Raw genomic sequence first — 22,867 nt, forward strand, 5'->3', positions numbered from 1 at the left:
TCAATGTGTTGCAATGACTTCCAGCTTGCAGCTGGCTACTGCAAAGCACAATTTGCTGAACCAGTATTAAAGAGGTTAAGTCCCTTCATTGTGCTGAGCTGAACTTCTCTTCAAAAATGGGTACTTTTAACTGATTTAATCTTTGAGTCGTAGCTCCCGTTTGTCACGGGGTGGATACTTCAGGCAGGGGCTGGAGGCCTTCTGCAGAAAGGTCCGCTTCTGAGGTCCTGCTGTCCTGCATGTTTGCAAGTCTGGAGCAGGGAACCAAGCTGGTGGCCACAGACAGGGGAAGGTAAGAGAAGAGACAGAGGCCAGAAAAGCAGCCGGGAAGGTGGGTTAGTATTTAAAAGAGCATTTTAGCTTTGAAAAAGTGGGGATTTGTGGGGGAAGTAGGGAAGGTGGGAGGGTGTCATCATCCCCCCCAGCTTTTTGGGCAAGCACCTCCAAGCAGGCCCTTTTCCCTCCAGCACGAGCAATAAGAAAGACTGAAATCAGGATCTGTCTGAAAATCACAGCCTTCCGAGCCTGCTGGAGTTTCTTGCCGTACACTGAATCCAGAGCTCCTCCTGGAGGTCCGCAGAGTCCAAGTGCTGCTGCTGACGGAGCCCATCGCTACTGCTTGCACGAACAGCAGTGCACCAGGCACTTCAACAACCCTATGTACACAGAGGGTATACACAATAGGTAGGTATAGGGTAATCTAGCAACCCTACATATGCCTACACATAGGCAGTCCTAGCTGACTTCAGTTAGTTCAGCAGCTACACCAAGGTCCCTTTGGTAAGTTGAATCCAATCACAAAAGTAAATATAACACATCTGAATATATTCACATATTAAACATATCTGAAGACTTACATTCCACCTAAAGTGCACATTTTATTTTTTGTGGAAAGCGTGCTAAACTTGGGGTGGAGTGGGGGTCCACGTAAATCCTGTCTGAACCCACAAAATGCTCCTTGCCCACTAAGACAGTACATTTTTGAAAGCTAGTGACGGAGACGTGTTGAGACTCGGTACCTGCATGGGTTAAGACCACTCAGACCAATTATCTTCCCACCTATTTTATTAAATTTAGCTCACTTACAAACTGCAGATCCTCAATTTAGATGTACATTGTCATTCAAGTCTAGGAGAACCAGGTGCCTGCTCTTTGAGAAAGCCAGCTGAGGGGGTACCTATACAGCCCTGCTGCCTTAAAACCGGCCTGGGTAACACCAGCCAGGCAGACAGCCCAGGGTGCGAGGGTGTTGTGTGAGTGGATGCCCCCACTGTCCGAGAGGTCATTTGCCTGCAGCTCATCTGGTTAAAGAGGAAGACAACGATCAACTGTATTAAACAGCAACCAGGGAATTACCAGGAGGCTTTTAGTTGGAGGAGAAGTCAGCTGAGCAGACGTACAAGCAAAACATGAAAACGCGAGGACGTGTAGCATGCAGAAGAGGGGAGCAGGGCAGCGGAGAGGCCGGCGTGACCCTGCCAGACACCGCCATCCTAGTTATACACGGATGTTTAGAAACTTCTAGGCACACATTAACATTTCATAACTATATAGTCTAGCTTTATCTGTTGCACTGCAGACAGTGATCCCAAGCGTATAGTTCAGCAATGGCCAGTTAATTATGTGTTGATAACAAAACAATAAACCACTTAAATGGTGATCAGTCACATGAACTGGGCAGGTTTTCCCTACAATAAACATCTGACTGAACAGTGCTGCATTGGTGGGTCTTGCAGCGGTCTCTGCACTGGGGACAGATGTGAGAAAATATGACAGCTATGTAAGATTAGACTTACGATATTTGCCATTGCTTAAGATGTTCAAGCTAGTCCCTGCTGTTAAGTCATTTTTAAGACTAAAGCTTGCTCCTTATGTTTCTAAAAAAATGACATCATTAAAATAATTTAGGCTCTACATCATGAAAAACTGAGATTTTCTCATCGGAAATATTCCCCATACATGCCCATCCTGTTCTTCCACCCCCCACAGCTGTATACACAGCAGGCACATGTACGTACCGGAACAGTTCCTTGACGTTTTGTGATGAAGCCTTTAGGCTTTACAAATAGGCAAAGACGAGCTGCCCAAGCAACTGAACCCTTTCCACACCAGATAATGAACGATGGTCTTAAATCACTGCTCCAACACTTTATACGTAAATATACGTGTGTGTACACAAAAATGTGAGATACTATAGACATGCTTACTTTAAGGAGATCCTAATGAGATGCATGAAAAAATGCATTATTTTATTTGTTTCAATTCATCCTTGCCTATAGTAATTTTTCTTTTTCGTGTTTAAAAGACCTGACCATTCTTCCTTTCAACTAAGGCCTGGAAAGTGAAATACACACACTTCTGAAACAATAAAGAGATCTTTGGGGGGGGAAGTAGGTATTTTGGACACATTAAAATAAAAGAATCTCTTGAAACGCAACTGTTAAGTGTGAAGGAATGCAGCCCAAACATCACAGCATACACCAGGGTTTTTTTTTTGGTTGGTTGATTTTTTAAACCAAATCACCTTTGAAGAATTCTTGAATTGTAACCTGATGCTGAAAGATTAATACATCAAAAAGTGTTTCAAAATACCCTCACATCCTCTAAAGAGCACTGTATCCTAATGACAGTGTAAGGACAGTACTTACAGTTTTGCCTGATAGGAAAATAAATGTAATACAATCATTTAACACAAATATGACACCAAAATATTTATTTACAGCATATATATATTAATTCTTTTTACTTTTTATTATTTTCCCCCTTTTAAAGCTATCCAGATTAAAAATGTCCAAGCCTGTTAAGAGAAAACATTCTCAAAATAAATAAGAAAGTCAGCTATAGTATACCATCTGCTGCCACAATTCTCTTGTAAAATATGTTCCAGTTAATAGAGAGTACATTTACAATAACACGTTGACACTATTCACTCTCATCTGCCTACATACTAAACAAATACCATCTTGACATGAAGAGAGACATATGTTCAGACTAGGAAGAGCCATTTGTTCCAGTGTCATCCCAATTTACACAGGAAAGAGCCGCCTCCTCAGCTGAATTAAATCCCTAGATCCTCTCTGCTTTTGAAGAAAACCAGTCATCTACTGTCTCCCAAACAAGTATAGCAACAAGCACTCCAGTTCTGGAGGTCCATACTGTATTTTGGTCTGTGGACACAACTATGGTATCTCTGAGTACAGCTTCACCGACCACACTTCTTCATCTGTGAACTGGTATGTGACTCTGTCCTCCAGAATCACCAGCCACTACACACAAGCTTTTAGAGAAGCTCACCCGAATGACCACAGTTTCTTTTCTTTGCCCTTCATAAATTTTGTTCCTAAAGTGCCTGGTCTGAAATCAATAAGCTGAAGACACCTGAAGCTTCCCAGGATCAACACCTGGCCAAAACACTGCTGCAGGTCAGCAGTCAAATGCTAGCTTGCAAAGACGACCTTCCCTAGGATTTCTTCTCCCCTGCAGGGTGTTCCCATGGAAAGTTCTTGCACAAAAAGAGCAGGCCCACATTTTCCAAAGCAGACTGAAAATCACTTTAGTTTCAAACTGGAAGCTTGAGATCTATTTTGGTTAGGTTGTAGAGCACTTAAAATATGCTTAGTGCTAAGTAAGTGCCAAGTACTGGAAAACTACTAATTCGACCAAGAACAGATGCTAGAAGCCAGCTTTTCCAAGCTAAGCACGGGACTACGTTGGCATGGCCTTGCATTTAGAAACACCAGATGTGTCCACAAGCACACGGCTAGCCTCGCATGGTGACGCAATCAGTGTACGCTACTACTTTCTGTACCCAATTCAGAGACTTGCAGAGACTGCATACCTTGAAAATAGGATTCCAGCCAAAAGGATTAGCAAATAGATTCTAAATAACTCAGAATATTTGTTGTTTTATTAAATATACCTGCTTTCAGCTGGCTTCTCATCCTGAATTTCAGCAAGCATTAAAACTGAGTAATATTTTATTAGTGTTTGGTTTCCTACTGAAAGTTCAAAATGTATTTCTAAATTTAAGGCAGTTCTTTATTTTTTTTTGTTTTTAAAACAAAAATTGAATAGTTCCAGGTTTTCTCTACTCTCAACAGAAAGGGACAATTTTCCTGGTACCTCCAAACTTTGGGACAGAATTAACACAATTTTTTCCAGTAAGAAATTTATCCGAAGTAAAGTGTCAAGGCTTGATTCTCCTTTCATATGGATGCAAACCAAAAGCAATTCCACTACAGAGAATGAAAAAGTCCTGAAAACCTGAACCTCTCCACAGGGTTTGTAAATTTTGGGTTTCATCCATGGAACTCAACTTGAAAGGTTCTGAGCACGCCAGCACACCGTGCCCAGAAACACACATTAGCTTACCCTTAACCTAAAATCCAATAAGCTGAAGCCTGTTGCAGCCTATCGAAGCTAAACACCCAGCAAATCACAGGCTAAAGCCCACAGGAGATGGGGTCAGTCTTCTGTTGCTATAGATCTACAGGAACCAAGTCTCCCACTATTCCCCAAGTGGTTCAATCATCAGTAAATTCAAATTAATTTGAAAACAAGAAACCTAGATCAATGTGACTCTGCTTCCCACATCCCTAGCAACTCCAGTGTTTCACTGTTTCCTTGTGATTGACAGCAGGCTACTAGCATACAGCGTAAGCCTTGTTTAATAAAATTTGCTAGTAGAAAGCAGCCTATTTAAATTTTGTTTTGTATTTGAACAATGATTTCTCTGTATATGTAGTATTTTAGCACTCAGAGTGGCATTTGCTCCTTAAGCTAAAAAGCTGTCAGTTGGACAGTAACACATCAACTTTACAAGTAATTCAGAATCAGCTTTTAACCAGGGTTAGAAAGGTATTTCAAATACAACACGCTGGTATTATTTCCGTTCGGAAACTGAGTAAGAGAAAAGAAGCGAATGCTCAGAAATTAAAATTATTTTGAAAATGTATAATTAAAAGGATGTGTTACTAATTCCTTTGAGGATGGGTATCATTGTACTAAGTAAAGACTCACCCTAGAAAGACATGGTGGAGGAGAAGAACACAGGAAGGTCAAATCTCTTCTGGATTTTTGACAGGGTTAGCGGAAATCAGTTTTGTTTGACAGGGATCTAAAAGAACTTGGACATTTCATTTTCCCCAATCACTGTAAAACTGTTCTTGAACTGAGTTGGAAATAGTTCAAGATACGATTCAACTTGACCTATAAAAGTGCATGGAATATTCTGGCCAAAGTTTAAAACAAAACAAAAAACCTGTCCCACTTCAAAAAACCTACAGAAGAGTTTCCTCTTAATATCTAGGACACCAGAAGTTGCTCCAGGCAGACTGTTTAAATCTCCATGCCCAAATGAATGGCTATTAGCTCTTGGGCTCAAAGGAACTTGCAAGTCAGGACATGTATAAAGCTGTTTTGCTAATATTCAAATAGTCTGAACCAAGTAACCCTCTAGGATAGGGCCTTGATGACTTATTGAACTTTTTCAATGAATCCAGCTGTGTGCATAAGTGAGCCAAACCAGCAAGATATAGTAAGACATTACCTAATAAAAACTGATACTAATAAAACAAATCTCTGGCCAAGGCTGAAAAAAACTTTGATGCTTGGAGGTTTTGGCAACTATTGCATTTTTTGTTTGTTTGGTTTTAAACTAATTTTGTAATATGGCAGTAACACTATTCTCAGCAAGATTGGCCATAAAAAACTAAAATCAGCCTGTATGAAATGCAACCACACTAAATCAGTATGGTTATAAAACAGCATTACAGCTCTAATGTTCAGTGTTATAAAAAGACCATGCTCTTATGAAGCCCAGGCAGCCAGCCTCTTCATTTCATCTTCATCCTCCGCTCTCTTCCTGGTCGATGCTGCAGAGAGATTAACAATAACCATCAACTAATGTAACAGTTAGAACCATTTTATTTGTTAGCGTGAGCATTTGCATAGTGCTTTTCAGCGTGAAGATCTCAGATCAATTTACTGAGTAGCAAGCTAAACATAAGTAATGCAGTAATGAAGCTCACGAGAGATGCGACTATTTTGCCCCACCATTATCTCACATATAACCCTGAGGTTAACGATATAGGTCTGATGTAACTCCTACTGAAGGACTCCCACAGAAAATACATTTAAGCTCTAAAAGCTGACACAGAGAGCAAGTGTCCACAAGAATGCTGCCAGTTCTCTCACCGCCACTCGAGCAGGCACGAGTGACCTACCCCTGGCTGGCTGTGCATCCGGCTGCCTTTCCAAATAGCACTGAAGGGCTCTGCACGTGCAGGTCCAGCCTCTGAATGGACTCGCCCCATTTTAATGAGAGGTGTCATTCATTAAAAGGGAGAAAGAAATTACTGAACTTACTTTGTTCAGGTGACATCAGTTAACTGCTGTGTTCACAGCAACAGCAATCCCCAGCTCTGTACCAGGTCCCCCACACACTTTCTCTCTCTTTTTTTTACCCAAATCTCCTATCATGCATCTTTCACATTCGCTGAACTAAAACCTCACCCAAATAGTCTTCATGCACTGACCTACAAACTGGAAGCCCTAGAGCCCAGGTTTAACCTCAGCATGTCTCCATCTGTGGGCTGTGCACGTCAGGATTTGCATTCCTCCAAACATCAGTGGAACACTGTTACCGGGTGCAGTACCCCTGCATGTGTGTTTTTGCAGCAGACAGTTGGCTCCTGCCTGTGGCAGCTGTATGGCCAGGAGACACCATCTTGAGAGGGGCTGCAACTACCACCTTCGGAGACTAAAGGTGGGAGAAGGACACAGGAGACCAGGGGTCCAGTCCCTACTCTGCAAGTGCCACTGACTCACTGTGCGACTGGGGAAGGTCACTATGCCTTGCTCCATCTCAGTTTCCTCACCTCTAAAATCAGGAAGGTAACATGCATCTCCAACTAGAAGCATTATAGAACCATTAACTGTTCTTATTTTTCTATTGCTGTGTAACAGTAAGCACTGGGTTTCAGAAAAGATAAGCCAGTTTTGCAAGGCCTTAAACTATATAGTTGTAACCAACTAATTTTGCCTGAAGCAGCCATTCAGACAGATGAAGTAGCAAATTAAGATAGTGAGAAGCACATGGAGATGGTCTGGGTTTAATAAAAATGTCAACTGGCGCAGCTGGATCTGGAAGAGGATGTATGAACAAACCATAAATGCCCAGACTGCAATTTGCACCGGGTTTTCCTAAATTTTTGGTTTGCTTTGGTTTTTTTACCAGCTGTTCTGCAATTGACTTCAGTAGATGAGGCCACAATCCCAGTTTGAACATTTTAAACTGCTTCTCAGGATTTAAGTGCCGTCTGCCAAAACACACATAAGAGTCTCTGAGCTGAGCTGGTCTAGGTAACCAGTTCTGCAGCAGAAAGCAACATAAACAACCTGTGTCACGTGTGTGCTGTCCTTACCGTCAAATATTTATACTCTTTTACCAGCATCAGCACACAGCAAGTCTTCCAGCTGATAGAGAACAACAGTGAAAGAGGACACAAGAGTGACAGAGGACACAGTGAAAGGTGTAGTAAAAGTTGACTGTCCCTGCCTTAATTCAAAATGAACAGGGCAGAACTACAGAAAAATAAGACTACTGCTTAACACCAGGAATAAGTCTGTTCTGTAGAAAGAAATCAAAGGAATGACAATATTTCTTTAAATGTGTATTTCCTGCTGCCTCCTTCATTTCTAATTAAAATACCAGTGGCAAATATCAAACCACAAACTCTACAAAGCTGGATCTTTGTGATGCAAACATTTTGAATCTAGGTCAGACTCTAATTTAAAAAGACTAAGGATTTAATTGCCAAAAAGAAAAAAAAAAAGTCTTCCCATTCCTCAGTGATCTCACTACATTTCAGTAGGAGATGCATCAGTATATGTGCAAGGTCAAGTTTCCCGAGTTTGTCACCCCAAATCTACAGAGAATTTGTTCCCAAATGCTTTCATACAGCAAACCAGAATTCCACTCCATTTTTTCTGATAAACAGATACAAAAATACAAAAAGAAATCTGTAATACTTTAAAAGTTAAAACAGAGTTAAATACATTATCTGGAACTCTCTCTTCCTCTCCTCCTTCTCACAGCATGGCTTAATCATGAGAAATGTAAAATGGCAAGCAGTCAGTTTACCAGGGCGAGAAGGCAGCGATGTGGACGGAACACTTGGCAACCTGACATCTCTCATTCCCTTGTTCAATTCTTCTTGCTCCAGTTCTTCCAATTCTGCCATCAACTCATCCTAAATTCAAGGAAAACATTATTTACAAATCCATTGTCCTGACAGTGATCTCGGGCAAGGGCACATTTAACCACCATGAAGCTAAGTGCTTCTGAAAAACAGTTTACATCTGAAAACAAATATCAAAAAACAGCATATCACAAGTATAATTTTTACTAAATGTAGGTGATAACAATAAACCTTAATTGAAAGTTGAAAGAAGGACAATGGAAGTTAGAAACAGGAAAAGGAATAAAATTAGAAAGAAAACTGATGGCAATGTAATACTCGTCAAAAAGGCAAACATGAGGCGGGGGGGGTGGGGGGGTGGAGGTCCCTTTGCCGTCCTCAGGTTTGTTCCAAATCTAGAGCCTGTACTCTTCAACGGATTCTGATTTTAATGTGCGATTTCTCCCATTTTAAAAAGCAAACAGCTTCCTCCAGTTAAGACGGTCATTAAACATTATGCTTCAGCCCTATCACACAAGCCCAGAATTATATATGATTTCAAAGCAGCAGTGGAATCAGAGCTGTCCTCCTGGGTCCTATTATTCACTCTTGAAGCACATAACACTCTTGGGCTTTTAGCTGCAGAAGCTGATTTGGACAGATGATCTAATCCACTTGTATAATACTAAAAAACAAAAGGCTATACACTTTTTAAAAAAGCCACAGACTAATCCCTTGGCTGGAGTTTCCCAAAGAAAGGAAGCTAAATATTACATATTTGTAGAGAAACAGACCTTTGACACGTTGATAAAATGATTTAAAAAGAAACAATGGGCAAAAGTGGCTGGGGAAAGAGCAGCTGCAGCAAAGTGAGATCTACTAGGTATTGAAATGGGCTCTGCTTACCCATTTATACCTTGCTTATCACCAACGTGGAAGTTAAAATTGATTACAGTTAATTACACAGCCACCACAGACCTTCATAGACTTACTTTCTCATGGTTTTATATTTTAAGGCAAAAAAAGAAAAGGCTCCAGTTTGCCTACCTGACCTAGTTCACAGCACAAATCCTAGGATATCATCCAAAAATTTCAGCATCAGGTCTACACCTGATGGTGTTCAATTCACAGCTGATTTCTCAAGGAAATGTGCAAGATGGGGCCCCATGTCTAACTTAGGCATTTAGCTGAGGCACAGATGTGTCTGTACTTTGCCTCGGTCAGTGCTGTGAATACAAGCTTAAAAGGTTAGTGTCCAAGTTGTTGTAAAGTCAACGGAAACAGGTATTTCTGAAGACCTCTAGATGGTCATCTAACCTTCTCCAACACCAAATTAGTCCCTACCAACCTCTGCTGAACAAGTAAACAACTAAGAAGTAGTGTCAGCCACAACACACTCTCTTTTAAAAAATAAAAAAAAGTAAAAGAAACCATGATCATGACCCCTACACCTTTAACATAATAATGTAATGGCCAGAACATTTGTTCTCGAAGTAAAAGCCTCAAGTTTTAAGTTCTTCTCATCCTTAAGCGTGGATTTAACTTATATTGCCCACAACTCAGGAATTGCTCTACAACTAGGCTGTGGAGTATTGCAGTAGCTATATATCAAATCTCCTTTCTCCTCTCGAACCTAGGCCAAAAAGAGAGCAGAGGGAAGATACCACATGAACTCTCAAGTTCCAGGCTTTGTCCACTGGAATGTGTGTATTTCACATTTGATTATCAGAAACATGCCTCCAGGCAAGGATCACCCCTCCCAGTGAGCATCCTACTCAGGTAGGACAGAGCTTTTTTGCATTCTTCATGATACACACTGTGTCAACCCAGGGAGAAAGAACCCTTATGTTTCTGTCTCTATCTAGAGCAGTAGAAATTACATGCTTCCATGATCTCGTTACACCCATGGCACACACATGAAGAGGAAATCCAAGTGTGTGGTGAAAATGTCCTTCAAAAAACAAAATTAAATATCATCGTCCAACACAAATCACCTCATAACCCAGCAATTAAGTCATTGATTCTAGTGCTCTTAAGCTGAAGTGGCCTGCAAACCAGGTTTCCCAGTTACTGACAAGTGCTTTAAGTATTAGGCTCCTATGCAAAGGCAGGTGCTGGTACAATGATGCCCCATGTGACAGTGGCTTATTTTCCCAGAATAGGAAACATGCCCATCACCTTAGACTAGTATCTCTTAGGAAGTTCCAGGTCAATCTACAACTTGCCTACTAAGCCTAGACTCCTAAAAATTAAGCCCTGATGAAAAGTAAGTGCCACTGTATAGCTGTTTGGGATGGCAGTATGTTTTTCAGTTGTTTGAAGCTCAGTTTATACAGGCCAAATCCCATTCCTTGTGCCAGTATTGATTAAATGTTTCTTGAAAAGTCTATTTACATTCAAAGTGGAAAAATAGGAAAGCAGATAATGGGAACAAAATACAAAGAATCATTACTATTTTCAACAAATTGTAACTGTTGAATGAAACCTCCCCTCCCCCCCAGTCAAGCAAATATCATAAAGCATATGTATTTTTCTTTGTTGTCCATTTGGGCACAGAGGAACAAATTAGTTGGGGAGGGAGTGAATTGTTTGATTCTTTAGGACATTCTTCAAATGATCTGTAGTGCTTGGTCGCTTTAAAACATAGTTAAAAACCAAAACCAAACCAGCTCTGCATTCCACAGATTGCAAGAATCTTGAGTATACTTGACCCTTGAGTTCTCAGCCATGGCTGGATGAGAAATAAGTAATGCCCTGCTTAGATATGTAAAATCAAGGCCAGGGACACTGGATGAAAGCTATTGCAACAAATTTTCAGGCCTTAAGTGCCTTGTGGGGGTTTCAGAAGAAATGAGCTCAAGGAAGCAACCTTAGTGCCTCCAACAGGAATTACTGCTACCTAATGGATCTACTTCTGTAGAAAATCTGGAAAACAGGGAAAGGACCTGCATCTCCAAGCACCAAAAGCGTCCTTAAAAAACTGGTCCAAATATTCAGAATTGTGAACAGCTGCCTGCTCATGGCATAGGAACATGCACTTAGTCAAACGAATGTCTGTTTGGAGCACAAAAAATTACATGTTTCTGTGTCCACTTGGAGCAGTACAAATTACACGTTTCAGTGACTTCCTCCTTCCATGGTACAAATGAGAATAACAATTACAGAAGTGCAGTTAAAATCACCTTTCTTAAAATTTATATACAAATAAAAATATTTTTACATTTTACATATATAGATTTTTTATTATATTATATATAATATATATTATTAATTTTATTTCATATATATATATATATATATATATAAATATAAAAAAATTGTAAAAATTTCCTAGATAGGGTAAGCCAGAACCAAGGAATTTCAAACCCATACCTTTTGAGAAACAAACCACTGGAACAAGCCACTGCACAACAAAGTAACTATGGAGTCATTTAACAGCTAAAACTCACAGGCCTGAAGTACTAACCTCATCAAACTCATCACCAAAGGCGGCTCGGTTTGAGATAGCATCTGAAATTTCTTGGGCAACATCTTGCTGTTCAGTGATATCTTGCATCAAATCATCAATTTTGTTCAAGTCCCTGGCAAGATAAGATGGAAACATTTTTTAAAGATATATCCTTCAAACGCTACAGAAGAGACTCAGAAAAACCTGAACAGACCCTATTTTCTTTTTATGCCCATGGTTGTATAAAAAGCAGAACCCACAGGGAATAATTTCCCTCACCTACACCTTAATGTTTCCTGGCAAGCTTCTGTGTGTTTTAGCCAGTCGAATTTCTTCCACTTCAGGATGTTATAACATTTTGTTTGTTATAACAAAAGTCAAACTGCAGCAGTCTGTCTGTCTCCCTCTCTGTGCTTCTCATACCTCTGCCAGCCAACAGTCACATCCCCTGGGCAGATCCCATCTCCTTCCCGAGGTCAGCATCTTTACAGATGGACCTTTTTTGATGTTAAGCTTTCACCAGAACTGGGGGGAACTTAACAGGACTATACCCCATTTAAAAGCTTCCCCTTATTGTTAACTTCATTATTGTTTCAGTTCCTGTTTACTTCTCCCAGAACAACCTTTCTGATATAACTCTGTTTATTCAGGCAGGACAGCATCTCATTGAACAATATAAGACATATAAAAACTCTACACGGACAAAAAAATTGCCCTCTCTTTTATTCAGGTCTATTTAGTACTTTGAATCACACAGTCCAGCTTATGGACTTGGAGGAAAAGAGTCCACTTAAGTTTCTTCGACTAAGTTTTCTTCTGGAAAAACCAAGGGCAGAGGCCAGTCTCCACTGCCAAGGCAGACTTAAAAAAAAACAAGTACCACATAGATCTCTCTAGTTAAGTGGACTTCCTTCTAGACTTGCTGTTAAGAAAAGACATTTTTCTGCCAAATAACACTACAGCACCAATAGCATTCCTGACATTAAACACCTGAACGAAAAATGAAGTCAAAACTGGCTGGCTTGATACAATAGGCTGTAGTGATGAAATAGTTTGAAAGTGGTTAGTAAGCTCAACCCGAAAGCTATTAGAAAGCACTTACATATTTTCATGCACTTTTTTCATAGCTTGTGCAGCATAACCCATATTCTTGAGCACTTCTGTGTTGGTGTGGGAATTTTCCAATGCCTCTCTCTGGAACTCAATGGTCGAAAGTGTCCCATCAATTTGACTCAACTGTTTCTCATATCTTTTTTTTCTCTTCAGTGCTTGTAAGGCAGCTGGAATGGGAAGAGGCAAAGCGCACTGTGTATTTTCATAGCAAAATGCAAGGACAAGTAGTTCAGCACCAAGCCGACCTGCAGAATTTATAGTTCTCACCCTCCTACCTTACTAGTAGGGAGACAAACTTTGACCACACCAGATCAGCAGCCTGTTTATCACCAACATGCTGTTGCATGAACATGCTGGGAAGCCTCTCTTAGATTAACTCCTTTTAGCACCACAGGGAAGAGCAGCTTCTTCCTCCACTGCGGGAGATCTTGAACTCCATCCTGTGCACACAGGCAAAGCAGGGAAGATGGGGAGGAAAAAGAAAAACGTCAGGGAGAAGTCAGAAAGGAGGAAATGGGAAAGAAAGAAAATAAGAGGTTGCAAAACATAAGTAAAAACTAAGGAAGACAGCGTAAGAAGATCTGTCATGACAACCACACCTCCACCAACGCTGCTTTCTAAACTTTGTCTCAGCAGCAGAAACTGTCAAGTGCAATGGAAAGCCCAAATGGCCTAACCAAGCAGGTGGGTTAACATGAGAGGAGGACTCACACTTCCCTGGCTTTCAGCTGCATTTATTTCTTACAATCACTTAGGAGCATGATCTTTAAACCTTAGAACTCGAAAACATATAGAACTTTGTAGACACAGCCACAGTCAATTCTAGTTACTCGCCATTATCTTTGTAAATAATTGAGATTAGTCTTTTATATTTGCTAAGTTATGAGCAGCATACTTTGCCCAGAGTAAATCATTAGCAGAATAAATGCACGTGACAAGCAGGAGGAGAAAAGGGCTTTCTCTCAGCCTCTGGGTGTGGAACGCACACAATCTTGCCACAAAGCATTTCCTGACCACTGTCCTTTCCAAACTACAAATGTGCCAGGCAAGAAAAAAACCAAGAAAAACCAAAAGACTGAGTTAATTCATTGCTGTTTCAATGCTACTAATACCCATGTCCTTTCCTTTGCCTCTTACATTTAATTTTTACATCAGGTTCAGAGCCAGCAAGCAGCTGCAGCCTCCCAAACTCAAACAATTGGTAGCAGCACTTACTGTTGCTGTCCTATTCAAGTAATTGCCCACATGCAGTAACACTGAGCCGTGACATTGGGGTACACAACTTTTCAAATGAAGTTAGGATCCCTCCAAGGAGGGGGCATAGATTTATGATGTGTAACAACACACTAAAAAGTTTAGTGCTTTGTTGACAAATGCTTGAATCAACGTGGTCAAAATTGCTCATCATTAGCTGCGCAAGGACAAGCATTCACACAGGCTAAGATACACAATGCCTTCTAGCACCTGCAGTAAAATGTTTCAGGACAGCAAACCGCCATCACAGCAGATGAATCACAGTATTCAAATTCAAGATTTTCCCAGGTTTTGGGGGATGGTCTGAAGATCATGCATATTCTGAAAAAGATGCATGAACCCCAGATGATGTCATGCAAATAGCAAATGTGAGAACTTCTCATTGGCAATTCCAAAATACATCAGTTTGACTTAATGCCAAATAATCTTTTCGCCTACTTATTATTTCCCTACTTATTTATGCTTATTATTGGTAGCATTAGGACACCAGCCATTCTCTTCCTCAGCTTCAGTTGAATCAAAATTTGGTCCTGGCTTCTTAGGTGAGGAAGACAGAAATTTCAGGTAAGTTTAATGGTCTGAAACTGTGCATAACACTGGCTGTGCCAGAGAAGACTCTAAAGCCCTATGGACTGAGGAGCACTGACTGGCTGATGCAGAAAGGCTTCAGCTGGAATAAGTAGCTACCACAGAGAAATATTTCCAGTCAGTGTTTTTCAGAAATGGGACTCTGTAATGGTGCTGTTGTTAGTGGCTCCTCAGAGAGAAAATGGATTTCCTCAGTTACACACAAAGCAGTTGTTTTCAAAATCCTGAAGTATTAAGATTTAATTAAACCACACCCAAATTAAGAAACCACAGAAGACACCAGACTCTGAGTGACTTCACCTATTCATAAACAGCTTTTCCTAATTATTGTAGTGCAACATATAATCTTTATTAATTCTCTTTAGTTTTACCAGTCACTTACAGAACAAAGCACTTCATAGGAAATCAATTCATACTCCTTCCTTATCAACCAAGGCATAATTCCCACACCACACTATAGGTTTTTTCTCATTTATATTAAATGAATGACCTTCATTGTACAGTGTTTTTTAATAGTAGCTCCTATAGCTAAGATATGAGAATTTCCTTGTTATTTGAAATCTATTTGTCTGTGTTTTACAGACTATCATGAACTTTTAAGTGCTTTTCTACTGTGCATACAGGCATTTTAAAATTTGTGTGCAACTCTTACAAGATTGAAATGCTTCACAGAAATGCTACTGCATTGTAACAATCAAACTGAAGAAAAACATATCTACCAAAAAATAAAGAAATTGAGAAGAGAACATAAACTTACTTCACTGAAGGTCTAAGAATGGCACTGAAAAAGGGTGTTGCCCATTCCAAAGATTTCAAAAAAGGAAGACACCCCAGGGAGGAAGAGTCTAAGCAGGGGTAGAGTCTGAGAAATCAAGTGTAATTAATACCAATTCAACCAGGAAGAGGTGGAGATCTTCTCCAGGAAAAAAACAATCTCATACACTCTCTCTGTTGTGCTCCAAAGAAGCCAGTTCAACTCCTGCATTTCATTACAAAGTGGTTAGCAGTTGGCTGGGCTTTAGCATGTTTCCTGTGCTCTACTTCTGAGTCCAGCAAGCAGGATACAGCTCATAGATTAGGAACCACTGCTTTTAATCTGAGTTTTTATTTTATTTTCAAGACAAGTGGCTGGAACAAGAGCAGACTATTATGTCAGTTCAAGTATGCATATTAAAGAACTACTGTTATTAACATACATAAGGACACTTTTCCAGTGTCACTACTATGCTGATACTTTGTTAAGGAAGCAGAAATGGCCAGCTGGGCAATAGTAATCCTGGCCACACTGAATATCCAGGTTTCTAAAGGAGAGAACAAAATTAGTGACATAGAAAGAGTTGTGGCAGCCTCCTCATGGTTTCATGACAGATCAGAATGAAGAGACAGTACAGTGATAACACCACCTTTACCTGTCAAGCCCACCACCAACACCCATCAATACAGGAATTACCAATCTCATCTTCTGAAGCACAAATAAAAGCATTGTCTAGTAATCCTTAACATTCCCGGGGCAAACTGGTGAAGAAGGAAAAGAGTGTTTCCTCAGAAGATATAACACCATTGTGAAAATACTGGATCTCATTCTTGGATACAGTTCACAAACCTCCACTTCAGTCCTGCAAGGGACTGATGGCTACAACTTCTGATCTCCCTTACACCAGGGACAGCCGAAAGAAATGCTGCTGAGGCCATAAAAATCATACCACCTTACTAGCTCAATATCAGCATTCATAGAATCATAGAATCGTCAAGGTTGAAAAAGACCCTTAAGATCATCGAGTCCAACCGGTAACCTAACACTGTCAAGTCCATCACTATACCATGTCCTCGAGCACCACATCTATCCATTCTTTAAATACCTCCAGGGATGGGGACTCAACCACTTCCCTGGGCAGCCTGTTCTGATGCTTGACCACCCTCTCGGTGAAGAAGTTTTTCCTAATGTCTAACCTAAACCTCCCCTGGTGCAGCTTGAGGCCGTTTCCTCTTGTCCTATCGCTTGTTACTAGGGAGAAGAGACCGACCCCCACCTCGCTACAGTCTCCTTTCAGGTAGTTGTAGAGAGCAATAAGGTCTCCCCTCAGCCTCCTCTTCTCCAGGCTAAACAACCCCAGCTCCCTCAGCCGCTCCTCATAAGACTTGTGCTCCAGACCCTTCACCAGCTTCGTTGCCCTTCTTTGGACACGCTCCAGCACCTCGATGTCCTTCTTGTAGTGAGGGGCCCAAAACTGAACACAGTACTCGAGGTGCAGCCTCACCAATGCCGAGTACAGGGGCACTATCACCTCCCTGGTCCTGCTGGCCACACTATTCCTGATCCAAGCCAGGATGCCATTGGCCCTCTTGGCCACCTGAGCACACTGCTGGCTCATGTTCAGGCAGCTGTCAACCAACACCCCCAGGTCCTTTTCAGCCAGGCAGCTCTCCAGCCACTCCTCCCCCAGCCTGTAGTGTTGCATGGGACTGTTGTGACCCAAGTGCAGGACCCGGCACTTAGCCTTGTTGAACCTCATGCAGGTGGCCCCGGCCCATCGATCCAGCCTGTCCAGGTCCCTCTGCAGGGCCTTCCTACCCTCCAGCAGGTCGAGACTTCCACCCAACTTGGTGCCATCTGCAAACTTACTGAGGGTGCACTCAATCCCCTCATCCAGATCATCAGCGAAGATGTTGAACAGGACCGGCCCCAACACTGAGCCCTGGGGAACACCACACGTGACCAGCCGCCAACTGGATTTGACTCCATTCACCACCACTCTCTGGGCTTGGCCGTCCAGCCAGTTTTTAACCCAGCACAGAGTGCACCCATCCAAGCCGTGAGCAGACAGTTTCTCCAGGAGAATGCTGTGGGAGACAGTGTCAAAGGCCTTACTAAAGTCCAAGTAGACAACATCCACAGCCTTTCCCTCATCCACTAAGTGGATCACCTTGTCATAGAAGGAGACCAGGTTAGTGAAGCAGGATTTGCCTTTCATAAACCCATGCTGGCTGGGCCCGATCCCTCGGTTGTCCCGCACTTGCTGCATAATGGCACTCAAGATGATCTGCTCCATGACCTTCCCCGGCACCGAGGTCAGGCTGACAGGCCTGTAGTTCCCGGGATCCTCCTTCCGACCCTTCTTGTAGAGGGGTGTCACATTTGCTAGTTTCCAGTCATCTGGGACCTCCCCCGTTGACCAGGACTGCTGATAAATAATGGAGAGTGGCTTGGCCAGCTCCTCTGCCAGCTCCTTCAGTATTCTCGGTGGATCCCATCTGCATTCATAATGCTTAAAACCTTGTGGGGAAAGCCACATACAGTTACAACTGAGGTGCTAATTCAAGAACAATAATACACTTGACTCGTTATAACCATTCCAGTTCATGGCAAGACACCTGAAACGCGATCAGGAAGATCAGAGAACAATAGCTGAACTCACAGAACAAAGACACACGAAGGGCTTCCTCATACCTCCCCACCAGAAGCCCTCAGTCCCAACCTGTCATACACCCTGCCATAGGCATGACGGCCCTGTCCATGTTAACACGCATCTACTACATCTTTCTTTGGTTTCAACAGCCTTCTGGTTACAACTAACTCATTGAAAAGGAATGCTACACGGCTACATAAGCCCTGCCTAAATGTACCACACAACATATTTAGCAGCATCTACCTGTTATTCCAACTTTATAGTTTTTGTCCTCAGTAGTACTATGTGGCTCTTGATGGTTAAGATTTAATCCTATTCTGGATGGCTTCTTTTAACTTAATTCTTTTCATTTAGCCATTTTTTAGGATCTGTGAAAGATTCCAGGCTAAAACAACACTCATTCACATGTATGTTATTTTCACAGGCACAGGCACACTCAGAAAACACATTTCCTTTTAAACAGAGTTCTCAAATATTCAGTATCGCTTTCTGTCCTTTAAATTTTTCTATATGACCTTCAAAATATTGAAGATGAAAAGCCAATTTGCAGATGAAGTTGGCAGCTGTGCACTGGCTGAAACTGAGATACCCAAAAAAGTACAGCAAGAGATATCAAAAAAAATCATGAGTTTGTATCTGAAATGGGGCGAGATTAAAAGGCAGTGCTAACTGTGGAAAGAAATACTGCTTATCATGACATAACCTCTGCAGGAGGAATTCCAACACACATCGCTATTCTGAAAACGCTCAAGTGGTCTAGCTACTGTAGGATATTAACAGGGAATGCTGGAAACGTATCACCCCAAAAGCACAGCTAATTTCAGATTAGGTACAGGAACTGCAGAGGTACTTCATAAAGGAGAAGCCAAAAATATTTAAGTGATGTTTCACATCTATTTGCATAGCTAACACGTTACGGCTTTCAAATCAAGTTAAGCCTGCTGATGTCACATGAATCCATTCAAGAGTCATCTGAACTCATGAAAAATTGCTTGTGCTTGAATCTTCTCTCTCTTGTGTTAGTATAACTGGCTCAGACTCAGGTGCCTAAAAATCAAATGAGATCATGCTAATTTGGTGCATTTTCTATACCTAGATACATCTTGCTCCAGTCTTGGACACTCCCATTTTAGTTTCCACAGGCTTCTCCACAGATGCAACTAAGAAAAAACAACATTAAAAATTAGCTATGAGGTCCCTTTGAAACATTCGCTTTAACAAGGCAAGGTAGATTAAAACTTTTGTTCTCTCATTTGCATGTATGTTTACATAATGCTACAATAGATGCTGGTTAGCACAGATTTCCAGCTAATATCCTGCTATATGTAAATCAACAGCAATTAAACTGTAAAGCAATTGACATATCAAATGAAAGGGTATTCTTGGGGATTTAAGTTCACTTACTAGCCTGCTAAATTCAAGCACTTTGGCACAGCAAGGTTAGTTTCTCTTGCTTCTCCTCTGACTGTAGTTACACTATCCCATTTTGGTTTTAGAGCCATTTTTGGCACGAAAAAAATCCCACTCTGTACTTCTTGCCCTACTTCTGTCTCTTTACTGTCCTTAACTGCAGGTTCCTGAGCAAACAACAAGATAAAAAGGAGTTATTTTTAACCACAATCAGCTCAACAATCCAGTTTGCAGCAGACTCCGCAAACAATGGCATAGGTAAAACGAGGGGAACTGCATACTGAGCACAGCAGTGGAAACAAACATCTGGCAGAAAAGCTTCACATGTCAAACACTGCATGCCTGAAGCACAAGGGCGTAGTCTGACAAACACCTGGAACCAGCATCAGCCAGCTGAGTTAAAGGAGAAGATCCACCTTCTCCCAACAACAACTACTCATTCCTGCCTGTACACCACCCTCTCCTTCACAGGTGCCCGAGCACTTGTGCAGCTGTGGAGTCAACTGGGTAAATGGAACTTAACATACCCTGGAGAAAATAACCCAGACAAAAATCCCCACAACATCTTACAGCTGCATCCAGCTTTTCTGAAACACACCCTTCAGGGAGCTCTGCCAAGGAAAGGAAGGGAGCAGCATGGGGGCAGGACCAAGGCAGGAAGCATTGCTTCTTCCTACAACCATGCCAGCTTAAAGTCCAGCCTTGGGATGAAGTTCCACAGCAGCGTGTCTAGATCTAAACAGGAATTGCTACAGTCGCAGGAGCAAGCCTGTGCTCTTGCGTCAGCCCCATCGCTCGGGCGATTGCACAGTGAACCAGTCTTGGGAGCTATCTGGTCACTTTGTCCTGCAGCAAATTAGTTTTCAGCCGGATCAGCTTCCTGAACTAGCTCATTGCACCAGCACACAGGTGCCAGTACCTGCACAAGGGGACAAGACAGACACTCCAGTCGAAGCCAGGGGAGTACGGGGACCGGGACAAGCCTGGCAGCTCCCGTGCTGCAGAGCAGCACGCTCAGTTGTGCTGCTGAACTGGCTTTACTCCCTCTGACTCTTTGTGCGTTCAAATCTGTCCCATCTCGACCAACGCTTTTAAATCCTTTCTAAATAAATGGGGTTTGCTAATGATTATTAAATGCTGAAGTATTACAAATACATTAAAGGGCTAACCAAAACACTTTTAACACGCAACTCCTCACAAGTTCTAAGTTACATGGCATTAACTTTTTAAATTATCCAGCAATAGAAAGAGCAAAGAGCTACTTTCTCGTTAGAGAAAGTTTAAAGAAAAATAAAGCTCAGGGTAGACAAACAGGACTCCAGGTGACTTTAGGAAGTGATTAACTTGTTTCTCAAAGGCCTATATATCCGCAAGACATTGGCTACCATCATTTGCTTCCCAGAGATCACATCAGTATAAGTAGGATCCAGACCTTATTATCCCTTAGTATCGTCTTTGCAGCCAGCAGCAGCTCAGACCAGTTGTTACTAATGCTCTGAACTACTGTTCATTTTTTAGTGATATCACGTACTTCCTATGTGATTTGAGGCAAATCGTTGAATAACTTTGTTCTTCAGCTGCCAGCAGTATATTCTCCAACCCTCACAGTGGGGATAATGTGAATTCACCCACGAATATGCAAGAGATCCTCACACGCTTCAGCTCCTCTGCTATCTGCACAACCAACGCTCAGCTTTGCACGTTGAACAGTGCTTTGCAGCACCAGTTACTCAGCTGATACCTGCTTCGACTGTGGTGCACAGCACGAACCAAAGCATCGCAGAGGGAACCGCAGACATTAGCGAGGAATAAAGTACCCCGCTATCAGCCCACCGCAGCGAATCCACAACGCATTAAACACTAATAAATGCCGAAGACCCAAAGCCACCATCGTGTCCCGGTGTGCGCGCACCGTGCTGACGCTCGCTCGGCGTCCACCGCTGGATGACGAAACGCACCGCGTACCTGCGGAGCCGACAGACCCGACCCAGCGACCGACCCGACCCAGCGACAGCCCCTGCGAAACCCCGCGTCCCCCCTCTTCCTAACAGAGCCCCGTACCCAGAGGCCTTTGAACCCTGGGATTTAAAGCCCCGCAAGCACCCGAGCTGCCGCCGCCGGCCCCGCGGGGCGCGCCCGGGCTTCCCCGGCGGCGGGCGGAGGGCAGCGGGGCCCGGCCAGGCCCCGGCCGCCGGGAGGCGAGGACTCACCTCGCTTGTTCTTGGTGCCGTGCTGCCGGGCCGCCGCCAGCTCCCGCTCGATCCTCGTCTCCAGGTACTCCTGCTTCTTGCTGAGCATCTCCTCCGTCTCCCGCAGCCGGGCCAGCGCCTCCTGCGGCGAGGGACCCCCGCGGCCCTTGGAGGCGGCCGAGCCGCCCCCCTTGAAGAACTTGGAAATCTTGCTCATGGCGGCGGCAGCGGCGGCCCCGGCTCGGGAAGGGTCTGGCCGGCCCGGCCCGGCCCGCAGGAGCCTCCCCGCCCGGCACACGCCGTGACGGCACTTCCTGGGCCCGCGGGCGGCGGCACCGCACCTGGCGGCGGGGCGGGCCCGGGCTGCCCGCCCAGGGGCGGCTCCGGGGAGGCCGAAGGGCCGCTGCCCGCCGCGGGCCTCACGGAGGCCCTCCGCCAGCGGCGGGAGGTGTACGGCAGCGCCGGGGGGCAGCCCGCAGGGGTCCCGGGGGGAGAGGGCAGAGCCCCGGGCGGGCCGGAGGGCGGCTGAGGCGAGGCGGGGGCGGGCAGGCGTGCCCGCCGTGCCCGCGCTGCGGGGGCGGCTGCTTAGTTTGTGCTTCCCCCCGTTTTCTCGCAGCCTCTCAGCGCAAGGTGTGCTCCGGGAGGGCTGCGGGCTGTCCCAGCGCTGGCCGGGGCAGAGCCCCCCGCGCCCGGCGAGTGACGAGCAGGTGACGGGGCGGAACGGCGCCTCACCCCGGCGTGCGGGGCCGGCACAGACCCAGCCGCTCGTCACGGTCCTCAGCGCGGTGCCGGCGGACGCTCGGGCACAGGAGCGCACTTGGGTTGGGACTGAGAACAAACACTAAATTTTTAAGAAACGTGGCTTTTACAAGTAGAGGTGCCTCGCTAAGGAAACCACAGCGGCGCTCGTAAATTACAAACGTGCAAGGAGCACCTCGGAAGGCTGCGTTCCCCTTCCCTCCGCCTCTTGGAACAGGCGCTGGGCGGAGGGCGGCCGCGACTAACGACAAAAACGAGACCTTTCCTCTCCCCGGTGGCAGCAGCCCGGCGCACCAACAGCGCCGGCGCCGCGGCCCTGGGCGGGCTGGCAGCCCGGAACGCTGCTCACGCCGACGCGGGCTCCTGAGCACAGGCTGCGCGGCGAGGCAGCCGGTCCTAGCGGGGGCCCAGTGCGGACAGCGGGACGGGACGGGACGCTCCGCCTCAGCGCCCAGCCGCCGGCCCTCAGGCCCCGCCGGCAGCCGCGCCCCGGGGCGGGGATCGGCGGCACATCTGCAT

The 22,867-nt window shown here is 44.0% G+C and overlaps 1 protein-coding gene across 1 annotated transcript; it reads right to left on the minus strand.

Annotated features, from left to right (window-relative positions):
* Positions 1-2,698: 2,698 nt before the first annotated feature.
* On the minus strand, positions 2,699-21,960 carry CHMP4C (charged multivesicular body protein 4C). Its single transcript, XM_087750850.1, has 5 exons — positions 21,611-21,960; positions 12,731-12,908; positions 11,647-11,761; positions 8,144-8,252; positions 2,699-5,873 (listed from the first exon to the last, which is right to left on the minus strand). The coding sequence occupies exons 1-5, from the start codon at positions 21,804-21,806 to the stop codon at positions 5,809-5,811; spliced, it is 663 nt and encodes a 220-aa protein (XP_087606976.1). The 5' UTR covers positions 21,807-21,960; the 3' UTR covers positions 2,699-5,808.
* Positions 21,961-22,867: the final 907 nt, after the last annotated feature.

Source organism: Nipponia nippon, unplaced genomic scaffold (assembly GCF_047370975.1).
Source record: "Nipponia nippon isolate SJK-2023a ecotype South Korea unplaced genomic scaffold, ASM4737097v1 scaffold_1, whole genome shotgun sequence".
Taxonomy (NCBI): Eukaryota; Metazoa; Chordata; class Aves; order Pelecaniformes; family Threskiornithidae; genus Nipponia; species Nipponia nippon.